At 35.8% G+C, this 22,027-nt stretch overlaps 2 protein-coding genes across 3 annotated transcripts; one reads left to right on the top strand and one right to left on the bottom strand.

Annotated features, from left to right (window-relative positions):
* Positions 1-5,586: 5,586 nt before the first annotated feature.
* Positions 5,587-14,137, bottom strand: LOC132189858 (uncharacterized protein At1g32220, chloroplastic). Its single transcript, XM_059604673.1, has 10 exons — positions 13,966-14,137; positions 12,916-13,033; positions 12,719-12,807; positions 11,766-11,821; positions 11,626-11,681; positions 9,591-9,684; positions 9,096-9,175; positions 7,721-7,763; positions 7,333-7,424; positions 5,587-6,010 (listed from the first exon to the last, which is right to left on the bottom strand). The coding sequence occupies exons 1-10, from the start codon at positions 14,019-14,021 to the stop codon at positions 5,831-5,833; spliced, it is 864 nt and encodes a 287-aa protein (XP_059460656.1). The 5' UTR covers positions 14,022-14,137; the 3' UTR covers positions 5,587-5,830.
* A 1,838-nt stretch (positions 14,138-15,975) lies between these two features.
* On the top strand, positions 15,976-20,887 carry LOC132189466 (stromal 70 kDa heat shock-related protein, chloroplastic-like). 2 transcript variants are annotated; one of them, XM_059604204.1, is made up of 9 exons: positions 15,976-16,602; positions 16,814-17,066; positions 17,536-17,615; positions 17,713-17,855; positions 17,941-18,039; positions 18,921-19,110; positions 19,229-19,627; positions 20,170-20,571; positions 20,652-20,887. In XM_059604204.1, the coding sequence occupies exons 1-8, from the start codon at positions 16,075-16,077 to the stop codon at positions 20,542-20,544; spliced, it is 2,067 nt and encodes a 688-aa protein (XP_059460187.1). In that variant the 5' UTR covers positions 15,976-16,074; the 3' UTR covers positions 20,545-20,571; positions 20,652-20,887. The 2 variants fall into 2 exon arrangements, with proteins under 2 accessions (XP_059460187.1, XP_059460186.1); XM_059604203.1 differs by having other exon boundaries at positions 20,170-20,887.
* The last annotated feature ends 1,140 nt before the right edge of the window (positions 20,888-22,027 follow it).

The raw sequence follows: 22,027 nt of genomic DNA, 5'->3' as shown, positions 1-22,027 counted from the left end.
CCAAATGCTCGTAGATTACTGAGTCCTTGTCGTAATCATATATATATATATATATATATATATATATAGTTACACAATGCAAAATGTTGATGGTGACATGGTCCAAAACATTGCCATCAAAGGTGCTGCGATTACTATTCACTGCTTAAAAACATGGCTGAGTTCTTCAATATTGCAATAGTTGATGATAGAAAAAAGAAAAAGAAAAAAGAAATATTTGTAATATACAATTTACCCAAAAATTTTGTACCACCTCAAAATTTTTTTATACCATTATAAACAAATAATTTTTTTTTTAACATTTTTTAAAATTTTGAGGTGGCCCAAGATCCACAAGGCTAGGGGATTGGTTAAGAACAAAATAAGTTGTTCGAGTGGTAGAGTCGTGGATCCAGAGTAGAGTTGGCAATTTAACTCGCGACTCGCGAGCACGACACATAATTTTAAGATTAGGATTTAGGTTAACCGGATTCGAGTCATAAATAGGTCGTGTTGTGTTGGGTTCGTGGGTTGACCCGTTTATTTATTTATTTTCTTTTTAATATATATTTTTTTAGCTTATAAAAATTAAAATTACTTCTCTATCGGGTAGGGCCGGGCCAGGTCGTGTTGAAACCTATTAACAACTAAGTTTAACGTATTCATGGGTGGGGTTAACCCGAAACGACACGTTTATCTAAATGAGTTATACGTGTCGTATCGTGTTACCTATTAAGAAAACATGTCGTGTTCGGATTTAGGTTTTCGATACGTTTATATAAACATGTCGGGTTCAGGTTGGCATAAACAGGTTCACAGGTCAACCGGGTTAATACGAACCTGACATGCCAATCCATTTTGCCAGCCCTAATCTAGAGTTTATCCGACAGAAATTAATTGGTCACTCTATCATGAAAGAGTTTCACGTCATAATAAAAGCGAAAATTAAAATTATAATACCCATCATATCTTTCATTTAGTAGCCTTCTGTAGTTCTGTTCATATGTGCCCCCTTAGAGGGCATGCCCTAGGCTAGCTATTACCCTCCCTAGATGGAGCTTAATTATAAGGAAAGTAGACAAAACTTGATGGATGGAAGATTAAGACATATGTATGTATAGTGCACCACCCCACCACCACCACTTTATGCTTTGCTTGCCATCCTCTTCGCCCAACACGCCCCGTTGCTTGCGGCAATATTTCTTGCACTTTGGCCCCTCACCCTTCCTATATTTGGAGTTTACGACTTCACCTACGTAACAAAGCATAAATATAGCCCCTGAGCAGGCGCGCACTCACTGTGTGGGTACGCCACTCATCACCCTTTTCTACAAGTGTTTGGATCCCCCGACCATATTCCATTTCGACAACTTTGTTTGTGCGGGTCCTACGTTTTCCATTTGGACAAGTGTGTGGGCTCCCCACTCGATCATATGTTATCATCTTCCACCAATCTGCCTTTTGAGACTAGCATTACCAATTTTAGTAGGTCAGTAAGAGAGGTTCTCTACCGGGTTTACTTGTTCGAGCAAGTTTTGAGCGTTTATTCAGACAAGTGGGTTTTATTTTGGAACATCTAGTTGGGAATGTTGGAATCGAACAGGGGATTGCAGCCAATTCTGATCTCGGGTATAATATACTAGCTAGATCCATAAATCAAAAAAAAAAAAAAAAAAAAAATTGATATACATCATATGATATTTGGACAAGTGTGTGGAGGTCCCTACGTTTTTCATTTGGACAAGTGTGTGGGGGCTCCCATATTTCATCATCTTCCACCAATTAATGTACTTTTTGCTACTAATATTACCCAATTTGTTCCTCCCTGTAGAGAAGATTAGGGTTTTTTGCAATTGGGAATTCTCTACAATTGCATGTCTCTGTAATTGGGTGGGCAATTGAATGAGGTTTTTTATGGGATTAACGTTTTTGAGCCTTGAATCTTATCAAAATTATAGTTAGGTAGATTAGAATCTAAGCAGGGATTGCAGCCTATCCTGAACCCTAATGAAAAATTGAGAGACACCATATGATATTTATGACAAGCATAAGATTAGGATTAGGGTTTCCACATTAAGATTAAGAAAAGTAGATAAGACTTATAATTAGCCATGGAAATCCAAAACTCATTTTTGGATATACTTTTTTTAAAGTAATTATACATGCACTCTACACTTGTTTGCTTGCTGTTGTGGAAGATATTATTCATTTTGATAGGATATTTAGCACTAACTTGATAGGAATCTACTGATAGATTTTTGGGAATATTTTTTTTTTTTAGTATTTGTGTTTTTCCTCGTTATCAAATCCCCACCTTAGTTTCAAAAAGTATCCATATAATATTTGAGATCATCTAATTGTTGGAGTTAATCCCTTCGTCTCATGTTTTGTTTAAAAACTTAATAGTCCGTTACGTCAGTCCCACAGAGATATATAATGAACTTTGCATTACTTTTTTAAACAAGAGAGGAACCAAACCATCTCTATTAATTAACCACTATATCTATACAATGGAAAATGATCTTCTTCATTTCAAATGAAATTAAAATTATTAAGTTAGTGTATTTTAGAGGGGTAAAATTGTCCAAAAACTTAACATGACAATTTACGGTATTCACCCCTCTAAAAAATACTAACTAACTATATTCTCCATTAATTTACCCCTCTATAAATGAAAGGGCGGCTTTCATCAATGGCAGGTGACTTAGTTCACAAATGCAACCAAAGCCAGCTTTTGCTTTGTCTTAATTCCTATATATATATATATATATAGAGAGAGAGAGAGAGAGAGAGAGAGAGAGATTTCCACCTTGTTATCATCTCAAGGATGACCATTTTTGAAGGATAGAGGGGGCAGTCTATTCTCTGGGGTTGTGTCAAAGCAAAGCTACGTGGTTTGCTTGCAACCACAACCCAAAACTAGCCCAAAGTAGCAAAATAACAAGAAAGAAAGAAAGAAAAAACCCAAGGAAAACCATAACAAAAAAATTCTCAACTACTTCTCGAATCGAAATCTCCTACAATTAGAGATTCCTAGAATTTTTCTTATTCTTAGAATCGAGCATAGACTCTCTAACCGACCGAGCAAGGAGTCCACCTGGATTTGCTTGTAGGAATAGGATGCCCTTCTCACGACCCATTACAATTTCTCTTATACCCTGCACTTTGGGCAAATGACTGTAACAAGGAATTGTAGAAGATCGGAATCCCAACAATCTCTCTCTCTCATGCAAGATTTTTATTATCAATTGGCCTCTTGGATCGCAAAATATTCATATCAGCTTTTTCTTTTGTCAATCTCCTTAATTACACACCTTAATTCTTTCAAGCAATAGATAGCACCAAAATCAACTTTACTTTTTTTCTTTTTTTATTTGTCGAGTCTTTTCTGCTTTGCTTAATTACACAAGAATTTCATCTACTTAAGTTCATCGCACCCGACATGTTTCACATTTGTTTGTCACCTTTTCTCATGTTCATGAATAACCTGACCTTGTTTATTCAGTATTGATTTTATTCTTTTTTTTTTTTTTTTGAATTGATCGATTCTATATTCTATTTGGTTACGTTGACATGTTCTCTCTCTCTCTCTCTGTGCACTTGTTTTTGTATCAATTTTGATGCTTCATACTCTCTTTTTTCTCAAAAAAAGAAAAGAAAAAAAGATACTCTCTTTTTTTTTTTCCCTCTCTCAACGCCACTTGGAGTTGAGTTGATTTGTGAAGTTTGATTCTTGGAATTTAATAGTGACAACCTTTGAACCTTTCCTTTCACAACCTTACTAGATAATCTGATTCTCCGTACTTTATCTCATAATCTTTGCTTATTACTTCAATTAATTATACTATGCTTCTTAAATATTATCCATCTCTTAGCTACCCTACTTCAATCCAGTGTGGAACCACCAAATCATGTACAATCAAAATCAATCTCTCTCTCTCTCTCTTTTTCTTTATTAGGGTGTAAGAAAAATGCTTGAAATATTACAATTTTTTATTATAATTCTTTTACAAACTCACGTGACAGTTTACATTTTATGAAAGTGAGTGTTACCCGCGTGGCATGGTAAGTGTCACATAGAGTACTTTTTTTTTTTTTTTTTTTGACATATCTGCACAAGAGGGAGAATGAGGATTCGAACTAGTGACTTTCGCTTCATAAGGCGTGATCTCCAGCCGATTGAACTATCCCTTGGGGATATAGAGTACTAAGTTATATACTGTAACGTTAGTTTGTAAGCGGTTTAGAATAAAAGATGTGATATCCTTAATAACGCACTCATTATATTTTGGTAGCTTAGATTAGGTTTCTCTTTTCATTTTATGTGAAAACAGATCACGATTTATAGTAATTATAAACTATCCAAAAGCCTAAAAGGAGAGAAGAATATATATCACATCTATTCATCATAATAATCTGTTGGGGGCAAATATCCATGATATTATAAAGGACTCTAATATAATGCTCATAGTGGATAGGGCACTTAGATAGGGCCATATATACTTCATTGGTTCATTTTAAACAAGAGGTTAGCGTCTAATCTAATCTAGTTAACAAAAGGAAACCCTCGTAACAATCTGCTTATGGAATCTTTTTTTTTTTTTTTTTTTGTCACAAGAAGAAATATGAGAGAGGGAGAGAGAGAGAAAGAGAGGCACTTGTTCTCACTTTCCACTACTTGGTGGATGCATGACGTAGGGTTTCATTTAATTATGCTTCTAAACCTAAGCACCTAAACCACAAGTGGGGATTTGCACCTTTTGGTCAGGCCCATAATTTTTGATGTAACTGATGAACTTAACACAAAATTAACAGGTTAAGGTTGATGAGGCTAATCCGTTTAATTAAATACGTTAGATTAGAATTAACATATATAGTTTTATTGATCTGAATTCGACACGCATACACGAATTGTCACCCTTTTACATGTTTTGTAGGTTTGTGATGGTCAATTACACACTATAACGTGTGTACCCAGTACCCTCACATATCAAATTCTCCCATAGTGATAGGTTCCCATGGAGACACGTCCGTTCATAGTGATCAGACACAACTCTTCAAAAGGTTGCATTTAATCAAAAAATGCAAGGTTTCATCATCCTTTTACTCTGTTATTCTCTCATGTGATAAACACCTAATGGAAAAATTATCACCATTATTTTTCAAGATCCTTCAGGTTTTTGCCTTTTGGGTCCCTCCCCCCCAAAAAAAAAGAATAAGCCTATCATAGGTGAGAGGTAGGGCTTGTGTCATAAAGGGTACCACCAGAGGTGCTAACAGGGATAATAATAAATAGTACGATTATTATCCATAAAGGTGTACGATTATTATCCATTTCCTTCGTTTAGTACATTTTTGAAAAGGAGGAAAATAATCCTCCCCTTTTCAAAACTGAAGATAAAGACTTAATATACATTTACCAATTGAAAAGAAGTTGTCATTAATTCTGAGTCACCAAAATATATATTAAGGTCAATTTTTTTTGACACGGTTTATAATATATGATACAAACCCAACATAAGATTAACGAATTAAGACCGAAAGATTTAACTTGTTTAATTAAATAAATAATCTTATATCCGTGCCTTCATACGACACAAACCTGACTTGTGAATATAAATTGCCACCTTTTTTATATATATCAGAAACAATGGTCAACAAAAGTGCGTGCATACTTCAGCGCGTGTTATTGCACCACAATCAAAACTGACATAATCTTCAAATCATTATTCTTCAATTAACCAATAACAGCAAATAGTAAAGTTTTTTCATTCAGTGAGATTTTTCAACAGCTTAGCGTCGACTCTGTATGGGTAAAGAAAACAAAACAGAGAACGGGATTCCAACGTTTCTATTTTGAATTTTGCTGGCTATAACGTTGTATTCCCTGGACGTCTATGATGCCGGGTGGAAAAACTGGATCAGTCGCCGCTCTGACAGCCACCTTCGCCACTGCAGTAACATTGACAGGAGGGTTGAGCAGAGGCCCAACAAGTGGCAGCTGGGTCAGCGGTTTTGCATGTTTGAGAACCTGCAACATTTGAGTACAATTTAGTCAACAGTTTGTAAGCACAAGGTTTCTTGATCTGCAACTTTAAACACAAAGGCTCTTCTGATTGTTTCCAAACGAATCACATTTCTCACGAAACTTTATGACACCTTCAGGTGCCTAGTAGAAAATGAAAAGTGGAACATGTTGTCAAAATGCACATAACATTCGTCATGGGCGCTTTTCCAACCTAGGTACCATTTGGTTAACTGTTAGAAATCCGTATCCCCAACAATTTGCTGTCCGGATAACAAATATGAGAGCCATTATGAGGCTCACCTGTCCAAGCAAGTAGAAGGGCAGTCTAAAACACTATCAAAATATTCCTCAGGACGTAAGTATCTTTTGGCTGTCCTACAAGGTTTTACCTCAACACTAGAAAACCGAAGAGGAATAACAAAAGTGTTTGATAACGGTTTTGAAAAGTGTTTTTTGGTTTTGTTCGAAAAACTATTTTGAAGTGAAACAAAGTTGGGAATTGTTTTTGGTCGAATCCACATTTGAAAAATGTTTTACGTTTTGAATTGTTTGTTAATGGTTTCAAGAGAAGTGTTTTTCTTGTTTTGAAAATAGAAAAGTGTTTAAGCTCAAAGAAAGAGAAAAGTGTGTCTTATACAAAAATTTACAAGGAAAACAACTGATGACATAAATTGTTTTATGCTGAAAGAAAGAGAATAGCTTACAATCATTAGGGATCCAGGATGTGCACTTAAGGTCGAAGGATCTACTGCAAACAATAGTGAACCTCTAAATGATTGACTATTAGTTCGTATATGCAAATCCTTTGCATTAATTACATCAATGAAGAATACTGCTCTAAGAAGCACAATGGTGTAAAAAGACCATGTAGCTGACTCCATGTAGTTGTTATTCTGAGTTGAGTGTCTTAAACTCTCAATAGTTTGGCATGTTAAATCCATATGCTTGATTCCAGGCGATGCTACCATCCCAAGCTCTTCAAAAACTAGTTCTATTCTTCACCCTACTTTAAAAGCTCTAAAAGCCTACAAAATAAATCTAGAAGCCTCTGGCAAGTAGTTCCGGAGCACACTTTTACCCTCAAAGGTGACAAACAACAAAATGGAAACACAACTTACAAAAGAGTATGATATATAAATCTCATATGCAAGCAAGCAATCAGTTGTTAGGTTGAAAGACAAAGCAAAAGAAGACACTGGCTGAATCTAGTTAAACCAGGTACTCAGATGAATCACATATTTTTTCATCTTCAATGGTTCCAACATAGATAAGGAACATTTGAAAAAGATAAGTATATATTATTCAAAGGAAGCACAGGACTTTACCATCTCCATAGGAGAACCAATTACACCTAAAGGTATCTTCATGCTCCCAACACTGCGAGTCCCATAAATAAACCCAGGCCTCAGAATCACTCCTGAAAAGATCACTAACATATCTTGTTATTATAACAAGAAAAATAAACTAATACTGTAGCCTCCTCTACTCAGCTACAACAAAATGATAATTTCATGTTTATTACACTATTGGGTAAATTAATTTGAATGATGAGATCCAGAATTCATATTCCTCACTAAAAGATGGTAATATCATTTAGTTTTTTGAGTTCAAAAGTTTTAAGTAGGTCTACTCAGCTCTCGGTTCTTATTCAAAGGACTTGCAATAAAAAATGATAGGCATAAAACAATACATAAAAAGAGTGAGAAAGCTCACCACCATAAGGAAATTTGGTTAGTAGCTCTGTTTCAGCAGCTCTCTACAAAAAAAAAAAAAGATGCAAAAAAGATTTTGCATGAGATAAAATTGGAAGGTAAACAACCTTTCATTAAGCACCACATTCTACAAACACTTTTATTTATCTAGCTTATGTCAACACCAAGTATTGTCTTTTTTGTTTAAGATTGTAATGAAACCACACTTGAGAATTGTAAAAAAAGGTAAACACTAATATTTTTCATTAAAAAAGGAAATAATTACAACAAAATAGTAGATTTGCTTATTACTATACCGTTCTACTGGTAGATTATAATGATGCTTCTTAGCCTTAAGTAAATAGAAATGCATATGATGAGACTGAAGTAACCAACAAGCTCTTGCTCATTTGTTGAATTGTTGTGATAATAATCTGTGTGGTCTTAATTTCACATATTAACTTATTCTTCAACATTTGTCTTGTACTACTGAAAAAAAAAAAGCTGTATTGTCCTATTTTTGTATATTGATTAATTTACACATAATACGCTACTTCTATTCTTATAAAACTCGAGGTGAAGAATCTAACTAATTCAGAGCTACACAAAACATATAGGCAAAAAAACCAACTTAATTGCCACTATTACCACAAGGCCGGAAAGGATATGGAATCATCCACAACCTCCACAGAGCCAGCTTGGCATGAAACCCATTAGAATAACCAAATGCCACAAAGAAAGAAAAGTGTGACAAAGATAAATGCTACTTCACAAAAACAATAGTAAGTCAAACCTTTTTAACTCAGCAAGGTAATGAAAAGACAACCTATCTTAAACAGGCTATAGTAACATTGTGAAAACAAAAAGGGGATAAATAATCACTTAGCAAGCTCTCTCTGTGACAATGATGGACTGTAAGGGTCTGAAATGCCTCTTTCAATTTTTTTTTTTTTTTCAAATTGTTTATTACCATTTGAAATGGTAGTGGCGCATTTAACAAATCAATTAAGAATTTGATTCAATGTAAAAATTGAAGCCCTCAGTTACACACAGTTTTGATTCTGGGTACTAAACTTAGAACATCAAAGTAAACAATCTGGTTTTTGCTTACTAAAATAACTAAATTAAACAATATCCAAAGAACTATAGAAGAAGATGTGGATAATTTCCAAATACATACAAATCCTTGAAACCCAAAATTTGTAGTTAAAATAAAAACAAAAATATTAAATCATATACATACTACTAAACCTAAATCACACATAACAGGGTGCAATTGATAGCCCAATTTTGAGTTCAATATGGCATTTCAAATGAACATTATGGCGATAAATATCTTTTAAGACGTGTTTCAATGCTCAGAATCGAGGATTAATTTCCAGATGTGACAGCAATACCTTTCCCTCATAATATCCTTGCAGTAAGTAATTTACCAAGCCAAAATCAGCAGCAGATATATACACAAATCTTTTCACACCTGCAGGATCAAGAGCAAATCATCCAACCAAAAAAAAGTAACGAAGTGTCAGATTGCAGATGAGCTGAACCAAACTGAGCTTTGAATGTTCAAGCATGGCTTAAAGAATGTATATAGTCCTCAAGCTTGGCTCAAGCCAAGCTTTGTTGTTGGAGCTCAAGCTCCTAGTCAAGCATAATCTATTAGTTAAGAAAATGGAAGCAGCTGCAGCCAAGGAATGTAAATCAGAATATAAACTGCAGCCACATCAACTGTCTATCATCCTGAGAGAGAAAGAGAGTCACTAAATTGATTAAGGTGAGACATTGAGTTATATGGTTCAACAGGTCCTATAAACAACATAAGGGTCCAGTAGTACTCAGGCAATCCATTTGAGCAGTCTTCAAATAGTAATAAACAGTAAAATGTATAATACCTTGTTCTGCTGCAGCTCTTATTGCATTGATGTTTGCAGTCCCATTAATTTTATACATATAAGAGTTGGAGCCAAAACCACCCACACAGGAGATCTAGGATATAAACTTTAATTAGCCGAGAAGACATACATCTCACCAAGAAAGCAATAATGAACAGAAACATCTAGCAGTGAAGGAGAATACTGAAAGCTAAGGGTAAAAGTTCTGGGTGGGGGAGTTTCCAACCTTGCCTTCTTCATGCACAATACACATAAATGTAAAAACAATTCCATACAAGAAACTCATAGCTCCTCACAGCAGAAAGTTTGGTCTTGAACTCATTTCTAGACACCCAGATTCAGTCTTTTAGGTCAGTTGTGGAGATCTGCTTCGAACCACTTAAAAAGATCCTTTCAATTCATAATTTTCTTTTTTGGTTGAATGAAGAACCTAAATTCTTCTCACTCTCATTCACAAACATCTAGTTTCTTTTTTCACTGTTTCATCATAAATCTGTCACTACTCTTTTGAGCAGTAAACAACACTTACTACTCAAGGCTAAAGCATCTCAAATTTAGGGTTGGCAAAATAGGTACCTGACACGACCCAATTACGACCTATGGGTATCCGTTACACGATTAACCTATTCATGAACACGACTTGTTTAGCTAAACGGGTTAGCGGGTCTGACATGATTATAACACGGAAAATAGCCGAGTAACCTGACATGACCCGTTTAAAATAACTGGGTCATATCAAGACACGACCCGTGCTCTTAAAAGGTAACCCAACCCGACCCGTTAAAAACCCTAAACCCTAAATTTTTATTTTTATTTTTTTAAAAAAAGACATAGAAAACATACAATTTTTTGACAAAATCGGGGCAATACACAAACACAATATGTTGATTCAACCATCCTAGCACAAAAAGACAGAGAACATACAATTTTTTGACAAAATCCCACTTAGAACATCAACCTTAATATAATGGACAAAACCCAAAAACAAATTTTCCAACATAGAAAGCACAATCTAATGAAGAGGCCAAAACTGTCTTCTCCTTATCTTCCTCAAAATAAAAAATCAGAGCTGTACAGATCATCAGCATCAACCAGAACCTCCCACCACCACTGTTTCCACCTTTCAGCGCAAGAGAGAGAGTAAGAGACATACTGCCGTGAGGGTGAGGAGGCGCGGCCGACTGCGATGGCAAGGAGACAGAGTGCAGACTGCAGAAAGACTGAGAGAGAGAGAGAGAGAGCCGAGAGGGAGAGAGACCAAGAGTCTCAGAGCAAAAGAGAGAGGCGCGGGCGGCGTACTAGGCGAGGCGTAAGGCATTTAGGAATTAGACGTAAGGTGTTTAGGCGACTCTTTAGGGTTTTTTTGACCCTTTTTTTTTTAACCGAGTCTGGCAGGTCGACCCGCCAGACCCGAACAATAACCGGGTCTGGCGGGTTGACCCGCTAGACACGAAATTAACCGGGTCTTAAACGGGTAGACCCGATTAAGACCCAAACATGATAAGGTAAAACCCAATACCTTTTTTTCGTGTCGTGTTCGTGTCGGGTTCGCGGGTCATGTAAAAATTGCCAGCCCTAATCTCAATCAACTTTTGCACAACTTGTCTCAATGGGTAATACCTTTACCCTATCAAAAATACATTTGCTTTTTGTTTTTATCTTCTTCAGCAGTGGCACTCATTGATCTCACAACCCACAACCAAGCTACATTTATGAAAATGTTGTTCTTGATATCACAAAGCTCAGTTGCTTCCATTGTTAACTTAAAAGAAAAATCTCCATCAATTTAACAAATTGGAGCCAACTAATTGATACTCCTAAAAAAGGCAACCATATGATAATCCCAAACACTTCCTCCCCTTTACCCTGCATGCTCTAATTCTTCAAGCAATTCAAAGGAATAAAGACAGAACCTAAGCTTGATAGTAGAAATTATGAGATACAATTCAAAGGAATCCCCTATCCACAATATTATAAGCACATTGTCAGCCATAACTCATAAGAAGCATCCATCAAAAGATAAGAAACTACTTACAACAGATGTCACCCCACTCAAGGCTTCTCTCCATGAATCAGGTAAAAGGAGGTTTCCTGGCAATGGGAAGAAAAGTTTAGAGGCATTACACCATACCAAGTACAAGGTCATCAAGAAATATAATATACAAGAAAGCAAACCTTGATGCCAGGTCACTTTGTTAGCCCAAGAATCATGTATAGATGATTGACCAGACCTGAAATGAAGAAGAAAAGCATTAACGAAAAAAACATGTACCTTATCACAAGAGAGAACAAAAATGAAGTTTGCTGAAAAGGGGGATGGCAAATACAGCCCAAAGAGAATCTATTTCCTAATAAACCATCTTATTATTAAAAAAATATATATACGTCCAAAGAGAATGGAAATCTAAATGGTCATACAAGGGAAAACCTTACATTTTGATCCAACCACCATAAAGAACCAGAAGTTCCTATAAAGAATCTTCTACAGCATTATGAAAGTTTTCACTAAGATTGTGGAAATATATTTCCAAGTTTTTTTTTCTTTGAATCATATTTGCTGGTTTACAAGAAAATTATTAGTGGACCTATCTCAACACTGTTGCTTTATGCTCATAAAAGAAAAAAAAGAGTTAGTTGCTTCATGACAAGTCAGCTTGAGATGCCTAAACTCTATATTTTAGTCAAAAAATTGAAATCACTAATACAAATCCAAGTAAATGAAGGCAGTTAAGTACATTCATCAGGGGACTGCAGCATTGGGTAGCACAAGCAAGTAGTGCTAAGTAGTAGAACCAAGACGACAGAATGCAAGACGCGCTTACAGTATATTATTTCAAGTACTTGCAGCAAAGATATATTAATCTACTTATTTTCCAAATGCTAATTATGCATAGCTTTCTCACTGTCATTGCATCCTTTGAACTTCTAGTGATCTATGTTCCTATATAATAAAACTAGATTATCCCGGATTTTTATGTATTAGAATGACATAAGGGCTAATATACTGACAAGCCATTGTATTCAAAATATCTTTAGCATCAGCAGGCACAAGAAGTTGCATCCACCTAGATAAGTACCGTCAGTGAGGGAAACCTACAAAAGACTTATGGGTATTAAAAGCTTTATACCTGCTGAGACTGGCAACGGACAAACCACGATCTAAAGCTTCTCTACAAACATGTGAGCCAACAAATCCATTTCCACCCAACACAAGTAACTGAGTCAAAATGCATATAAGTCAAAGTCAAGAGTGTACAAGAATCTGTACAACAAGACTGATGGATTAAAAAATTTGGAATAAACTGCTGTCCTCACAGTGTAATACCTTCTCTGTTGGAGGTGGGGGAACATTTACTGTCTCTGCTTCCTCAACTTTGAATGGTTCGTCAACCTTGGTAGAATCTGTAGACAAATGTCTCCCATTTCTGGTTGCAGCCATTGTACTACATTGATAGGAATACAAGTATAAAAAGTTTTGTATCATTGTAGGCAATGGTCAATTATAAAGTCAACATGCTGTCTCAATTGGACATAAGACTCACTCACATTCATGTTACAAAATGAAAGCAACTAACTTATCTAGAATAAAAAATACAGGGGGAGAAAAAAGCCAGAACCAAATAGCCCAGTAAATGATGTCAATAGCATTATAGCTTAGTAAATTTTGCCTTTCCAGGGTCTCAAATATTTAGAGAATATGAGAATTTAATCATGTCTTACAGGTATGTCCCATGCACGGGCTAATATTGGTATACTTCGTAAATACCGAATCAACTGTATTCCATTAGTATAATGATGAGCTTAAAAATAGAAGAAGATGCAGTACCAATCAATGTGAGCAACAAGCTTCAAAAAGATTGACTGACCCAAGAAGATGAGATCATGCCGATCAAAGTCGCACTCAGAGCAATTTATTTGTTAAAGATACATAGCTTACTACAAAAAAGAGAAAGAAGAGAAGTTTGGCAGCAATATCCTACAAACTTTAGACAACTAAAACTCAAAAGGGCAAAAAACCCACAAAGTTCACCGACCCAATTGTTTTTACAAACAAATTTATCAATGCAGTAGGATCCATTTCATATGTCATTGAAAGATTTACAGCATATGCATAAAATCATCCAACAAATCATAAAATTTTTTGCCAGAGACAAATAATTAGAATTTGAAACGAAGCAGAAGCATTTTTGGGTCAAAATGATTGTTTTCAGGTCCCAAATGCAACAATCAAAGCATTAATTAACATAGGAAAACAAAAATTAAGACCGAGCAATTATCACATTATAAGAGAAACCTATACGAAACAGAAGAATAAAAATTGATCCAAGTAAACTCAAAATAAAATGAAAAAAAGTTGGCGGTTTAGAGAACTTACTTGTGCCTGGAAATCCATGATTTAGAAAGGATCAACCGCGAAACAACTGTCCTCATTTGATAATCCTTTTCAACGCAATCCTTTTTCTTTTTCTTTTTCTTTGTTTCTGTCTGAGCTATGACATTTAGGTTGCCTGCGGCACAAGTAGTCGAAGAGTGAGCAGTTCCGAAGAAGAGGGACGGTTTGGTCTAGGAGACACATGGCGGCTGCTACTGTTGGCACGTATGGGAGCACACGTGGCTCATGGTAAGCCTAGGGAAACTGAAAACCTATTTTCTAAGGACCATTTTTTAAAAAATATTAATAAATTGATATTAATTCATAAAATTTGATTAATTTAGTATATTAAATTGATATTTATTCTTCAAATACATTCTCATGTCAGTTTAACTTTGAAAGAAAATATATAAAATTTATTTTATTTTAGGGGAAAGTAAATAAAATTTTAGGGATTTTTCAATTTAATCCCCTAATGTTTTAAAAATTTTCAATTTAGACCCTCTGTTACTAATTTTCGTCCAATTGGACGAAAATCATCCCACGTGCATCTCACGTGGGATTTTGATACTCTCTATTTCAATTTTGCATTCATTAAAACCTATGAAATTATGTAATTACCCTTAATTTCATAAGTTTTGAATGAGGGCAAAATTGAAATAGAGGGCATCAAAATCCCATGTGAGATGTATGTGGGATGATTTCTGTTCAATTGGACGAAAATTAGTAATTGAGGGTCTTAATTAAATTTTTTTGAAACATTAAGGGGGTACATTGCCAATTTTTAAACATTAGGGTTCAAATTAAAAAACGCATGAAACTTCAGGGAATAGAGTGAATTTAATCATTTATTTCTTGTAGCTGGGATTTTAGAAGCCCAAATAAAATGATGGTCAATTTTATGAGAGAAAAGGTTCATAATATATGGATTATAATTTTTGTTTTGCCTATGTTCATGAATTTTATGAATCGATTAATATATACATATAAGTTGAGAAACAATGATACACAAAATTTACATAATTCACAATGTGTTTTCCTCCGCAAGAGAGCAGAATATGATTACAACTTGTATTCGACCCGATTTGAAAGCATTATGATTTAAATGAAAATTTTTTTAGGCTTAGTCCATGAAATGGAAATTTGGTCCGTATTTAAAGTTGGTGTTTTGATTGAGTTAGAGGTTATATTTAAAATAATTGACACTTTCTATATTGTTTCTCAAGAAGTAGTAAAATTTCGCTTAAACTATAGTTCTTAGTGGTAAATCACGCAAATTAATCTCTATTTTTGTGATATTTTGTTTTTGCATTCTTCTTATTTTTTGGCATCTCACTGATTTCGAAAAATATAATAGATTTTTTAACCGTTTCGAATAGCAAATGTGAAAAAATTAATATTGGTTACTTGCTCAAGGAAGTAATAGACTGTCCGGGTACATGCTCGGGTGCATATGTCGTAAAATCTCTTTTACATTTGTTTTCTAAATTATTAATGATTTGAATGGTAAGCTTGTTTGGGATGGAAATCCTTCCCAACTTATTTCAATTTTTTTGTTTTTTTAGGTTAATTTTGACACCATTAACTAAACTCAACTCAAACTTTTCAATTTTACTCAATATTTTCCAACTCAACTAATAAAAAAAATCAAATAAAAAATATATATTTAGGGGTGGTGGCTGGACCACCCGTAAGAGTCTCGGGGTAGCCGATCCACCCTGAAACTCAGTTGAGAGTGGCTTTGAACCACCCCATTTAACAAAAAAAAAAATATATATTTTAATTTAATTTATTATTATAATATATGTTATATTCTTTAAACAACTCAAACGTAATCTTAATTATTTTATTTTATTTTTTATATCAATATTCATAATTTTGAGTTGACCCAAACAGCGTTAATTAAATCAGTGAAAATCCGAACACACATAGCAAGTAGTGGTGACCATTCCAAAAGTGTCCACGTGCGAGACAAGAAAGAACTAGAAAAATCCATAAACTCCCACTTCACACAACCATCTTCTACAAAGTACCAGAAAAACCCAAAACAGAAACAATAGCGTTGAAAAGATTTGAAAAATAAATAAAGGAAAGCGAAGAAAAACAATTGCAATGGCAACTTCGGCAGCCGAGTTTCATTTTCTCGTCAACTCCACGAACTATCCTTCACTTTCCCAGAAACCAAACAGAAATAACTTGTTTTTCGGGCAGCGAGTGAAAACGCAATGTGCAAGAGCCTTTCGGAAAGCGAAGCCCGAAGCTGGTGCCGGTGGCTTAGCGGTGGTGTGCGAGAAGGTGGTGGGGATAGACCTGGGAACGACGAACTCGGCGGTGGCGGCAATGGAGGGTGGAAAGCCGACGATCGTGACGAACGTGGAGGGGCAGAGGACGACGCCGTCGGTGGTGGCCTACAAAAAGAACGGAGACAGGCTGGTGGGGCAGATCGCTAAGAGGCAGGCGGTGGTGAACCCAGAAAACACCTTCTTCTCCGTGAAGCGGTTCATCGGGAGGAAGATGTCGGAGGTGGACGAGGAGGCCAAGCAGGTCTCCTACAAGGTTGTCCGCGACGAAAATGGCAACGTCAAGCTCGAGTGCCCCGCCATTGGCAAGCAGTTCGCGGCCGAGGAAATCTCTGCTCAGGTATGTCAAAGTAACTCTTCCTATCGGGATAACCGTAATTTAATACGGTAATGATTAAATGACTAAATTTATATATTTATATCTTAAATTTATATATTCATATTGGCTTTAAGTTTTTGGGAAAATCGGTGATTTATCAGGTATATTAAAATCACCATTTATGAAATTAATCATTTAATTTATTAACAATGTGGGTGCATTGTTGTTTCAGGTATTGAGGAAGCTGGTGGATGATGCATCCAAGTTTCTGAATGATGAGGTAAGCAAAGCGGTGATCACGGTGCCGGCGTACTTCAATGATTCTCAGAGGACGGCAACGAAAGACGCTGGTCGCATTGCTGGGTTGGAGGTTCTACGAATTATTAATGAACCAACTGCTGCTTCACTTGCTTATGGGTTTGAGAAGAAAAATAATGAGACCATTCTCGTTTTTGACCTTGGCGGTGGCACCTTTGATGTTTCAGGTATGTATTGCTTACAGTTACTTGCTTGTAGTGGAGTGGTAATTTGTGTTTAATCTGCTAATTTTGTATTGGGTTCGTGTCAAGTTTGTGGGCTCGGTCTTTATGTCGCGTGCATGAATCGTGTAGAGGCACGAAGATAAGATTATATAGGTTAATTCTGACCCAACTCATTTAATTAAATGGGTTAGATTTTTGAATCATAATTCGCTAATGTCATATTGGGTCGTGTCGAAAATTGAGCAAATGTTGTCATTTCCTCTCTGTTACATGTGGTGCCGGACGGGTGTTTGTGCTGGTAGCTGAATTTGGGCTATCAAACAGAGAAAAATTGAAAATTGTCCAAGTGGAAGATAGAAAGATTAAGGAGACAGACATTTGATGCCTGATTTGAGATCAAATTTGCGCAAAAATATTTACAGAACAGACGGTTTAGTTTTTATTCTTCTTGTTTTGTGTTTTTCCTCTGCAGTACTTGAGGTTGGAGATGGAGTGTTTGAGGTACTTTCTACCTCAGGTGACACGCATCTTGGAGGTGATGATTTTGACAAGGTTGGAAACCAGACCAATTAGTAGTTCTTAGTTTCTGTTCTTTGTTATCTCTGTATTGTTACCCTGCCAAGTTTTATCAATTTTTGATTTCAAACAGAGAATAGTTGATTGGCTTGCGGAAAATTTTAAGAGGGATGAAGGCATAGATCTTCTGAAGGACAAGCAAGCCCTACAACGTCTCACAGAGGCCGCTGAGAAAGCGAAGATGGAGCTGTCATCTTTGACTCAGACCAACATTAGGTAGGTAGCTATTTCTGTGCCTTTTTCTACAAGTGAATCTCTCTCTTAGGCATGATCACTGAAAAGTGCCTTTTGTTTTTTCCAGTATACCTTTCATTACTGCCACTGCAGACGGCCCTAAACACATTGACACCACCCTGACAAGGGCCAAATTTGAAGAATTGTGTTCAGATTTGCTAGACAGGTAATGCCTCTTGGCAATTGCGAGTGTGTGATTTCCATTATCAATGCATGTTCAGAAACAATGTTTAGTATATACTTGTGAGTGTGAAAAGATTGAGTCCTATGCTGAAAAATGTCACAATTGTGAGCCTAAACCCATAAGCTTAAGCTCTTAGGTCCTATGAATATAAAGGAATATAAAGAACTTTTTTCGTAAAATTTCTGCAATCCAATTACATGCAAAATATAGAAATACTCTTTCTTTTTGTAGTAGTGGTGTCTCAACATTCTATATTACAGTTTTATTGAAAGACTTTTAAATGTGGGAATCTCCTTAACAAGTGGTAGTAGAGTCGATGGTAGTATGTAGATATGGTAGAGTAGGGCAAGCACGGACAAGGGTCTTGGAGTATTGACAAAGGTGTAAGGTGTGAGTATGAACGAGGGTCCTTAGAGCAAGAAGCAAAGGTTGGTAGGAGCAAAAACAAGAATTTTTAGAGTAAGGACAAAGGTGCATGGCGCGGGTAAATCCACGTAGCCCACGAGTGATCTTGAAGATGGCACAATAGATTGATTAAAAAAAAAAAAAACTTTTATTTTTGTGGTGATAGACTCATGTGAGGGAAATTATGATTTTTAAGTATACACTTGTGAGTGTAAAAAGATCGAGTCCCACATTGAATTTTTTTTTTTTCAATGTGTCAATCTTTCTAACTATATTATGATGTCACTAAAAGACTCCCCAAGGTGTCAATCTTTCTAACATAGGGTAATTCTGATATGCTAATATCAGTGTGTTTCATTTCCACTATTTCAATTTTGAAGTCTCTTTTTCTGCCAATCTGGATATCTACTTGCCTGCTCAAGTTCAGTGGCTTATGGCTGCATTATACTTTTTTGTAGGCTACGAGCACCAGTCAAAACTGCCTTGGAAGATGCAAATCTTTCCTTCAAAGATATAGATGAAGTAATCCTTGTTGGTGGTTCAACTCGTATCCCAGCTGTTCAGGAGCTTGTTAGAAAGATGACTGGAAAAGAACCCAATGTGACTGTAAATCCTGATGAAGTTGTTGCCCTTGGGGCTGCAGTTCAGGTTGGTCCCTTTTCTTGTTCTTCTACTTTTTCCTTTTCATTTATATATTTTGCTTGCTGTAATACCTACTGGAACTTACACTAATATTTAAGGCATTGATTCTGCCTTTTATTTCCAGGCTGGTGTTTTAGCAGGGGAAGTTAGTGACATTGTGCTCTTGGATGTCACGCCATTGTCTCTAGGACTTGAAACTTTGGGTGGTGTAATGACAAAGATCATCCCAAGGAACACAACTTTACCCACTTCCAAATCCGAGGTGTTCTCCACTGCAGCAGATGGACAGACCAGTGTTGAGGTTAATGTTTGTCAGGGTGAGAGGGAGTTTGTGAGGGACAACAAATCCCTTGGAAGTTTTCGCTTAGATGGCATCCCACCTGCCCCACGCGGAGTTCCTCAAATTGAGGTGAAATTTGACATTGATGCCAATGGTATCCTTTCTGTCACTGCTATTGACAAGGGAACTGGAAAGAAGCAGGATATCATCATAACTGGTGCTAGCACCTTGCCTAGTGATGAGGTATGTGTTTGAAAAACTGTTGTCATGAAGAGAATTTGGTGTTTTTTCAAACTAGATATTGCAAATCTAAGACAGGTTACATTTAATTGATAGTTGAAGCTATTGTGTCTAGAGATGTTATTAGAACGAGTTTGAACGCAGAATTATTGGTTAATTTTTGGGTTTGGATGAGCCTCAAGACACATCTTATTTTAACTCATTATATACTTATCTATTTGAGAAATAACTGAATATATATAACAAATGCAAGTGCAAGACTGTTAGAGATGTTTTATTACCAAACATTAAGTATATTAATTTTTTTTTTCTTCATGTATTAGTGCTGGATAAGTCTTGTCTACTGCAGACATATTTTTATAGTCCAAGAACCTGTCATAAATAGCAATTATTGGCAGAGGATGATTTCTTTTTCCTGGTTGAGATGCTATTTGCATTGAAAGAAAATGTTCACATTTCATATTCTACATCTCCTCGTGGGTGCAAATCTAAGCTAGTTATGTTACTGAACTCCATTATTGGATGCGCAAAACACAATATTGCAGGTGGATAGGATGGTTAAAGAAGCCGAGAAGTTTGAGAAAGAAGATAAGGAAAAGAGGGATGCAATAGACACAAAGAACCAAGCTGACTCTGTTGTGTACCAAACTGAGAAGCAGCTTAAAGAGGTGGGAGACAAAGTCCCTACCCCAATCAAACAGAAGGTGGAGGCTAAACTGAAAGAGCTCAAGGATACAATCTCTGGTGGATTAACCAAAGACATCAAAGATGCAATGGCTGCACTGAATCAAGAAGTTCTGCAGCTGGGGCAGTCCCTCTATAATCAGCCCGGCCAACCAGGCGCTGCAACTGCATCTGGATCAACTGGGAAAACGGCCGACGGGGATGTGATCGACGCAGATTTCACTGATAGCAAATAACTCGTATAATCTGCTGGTTTGATGGTGGTAGGTGTAATTTTGACCATGCATACTTGTATATTTTCTGTGTTATTTTGTACAGGCTATATTGGCTATGATTTTGCTAGGTATGATGTGTACATTGTGACTCATGGTAGCCCCCAGTTCTGTGCCGATGATCAATGTGATTGAGAGAATGGGTAGCTGTCGACGGCATAAAACTTGGCAGGAGGTTTGGTCTCTTCTATAACAAGCGAATATCAATAGGATTTCTGTTTTCAAACATCTCACAAGATGGTTCATATTTGTGAAAATTTGTCTAGAAAACAATCAGTGTAATATATTAGAGATCCCATTACATCTATTGTTTTTCTCAAATGTGCTGACTCCTGCTACCATAGTGTGAAAAAAAAAAACAAAAAAACAAAACAAAAAAACAAAAGAAAAAAACAAAAAAAAAGAAAAGAAAAAAAAGGTGATGAATTTCCTGTCATGGAGACATGGATTCTTTATTTTGACAAACGAAAGGCACCACTTTGAAGAAATATTTAAGGCTGAAAAGTCAACAATTTATGTAACATACACACTGGTAACCCTCTTTAAAATTAGTCAAACAAACACCGTTTCCATTCTTCTGTTGAAGGCAACGTTGCCTGCAAAATGGTAAATTGCATCCATTTGGGTCCATAATGGAAATGCACCTTCCTCCATCATCTACCATTACTTCCATCACATTTGCTGCTAACCATCAAAGAGATAAGCATTAAACATGCCAAAAAAAAAAAAAAAAAAAAAAAGGGAGAGAAAAGAATCAAAACAATAACAAGATGAAGAAAAATGTTCAAGATACTACAGTAAAAACTTTTTTTTTTTAACAAAATGACGTGACAATCGATCATTAGTAAAATAATTATGAGTGTATGGTTGACAAATCAATTACTAAATAATTAAAGTGATATTTCAGATTTTTTGCTTAATCATTTATTCAATTATAGACTTTTATGTTAAGTTTGCAAGAAACTTGTAGTAAAAGTTGTAGTATTCCTATCGACATTTTAACATAAAATGTATGGAAGTAAAAAAAATGACTTCTTGGGATTGATACTAGTGCCCTAATTCGATAAAAATGAATAAAAGATCTTTGGCAACAATCTGAGTAGTAAATGTGAAAGAATACTTATGAAGCTCACTTGTCCAAGCAAGTTTCAAGCAATTCTCCCCTTTACTCGAACAGGTAGACCAATTAAAGCTTTATCACATTTATTATCTAAATTGCTAGCAAGTTGAACAACAAATTGTTAGAGATCTAGATTCCATATAAGACCTGTTTCTTCTCTCTATCTCTTTCTTACATATAATTACTTCACAGATGGGAAGAAAAAGAAGGTAAAAGATAATTAGTTGAAGCAAAGGTGGATAAGATATTCTTTGAAGCTGCAAGTGATGCACCAGATGTTGACATCTTGTTGGTCATGAGAGACTCAGATACACCAAAGCAATATTC

This window comes from Corylus avellana, chromosome ca8 (assembly GCF_901000735.1).
Source record: "Corylus avellana chromosome ca8, CavTom2PMs-1.0".
Classification (NCBI taxonomy): Eukaryota; Viridiplantae; Streptophyta; class Magnoliopsida; order Fagales; family Betulaceae; genus Corylus; species Corylus avellana.
Note: the sequence above shows the minus strand (reverse complement) of the source record. Positions and strands in the feature narration are given on the sequence as shown.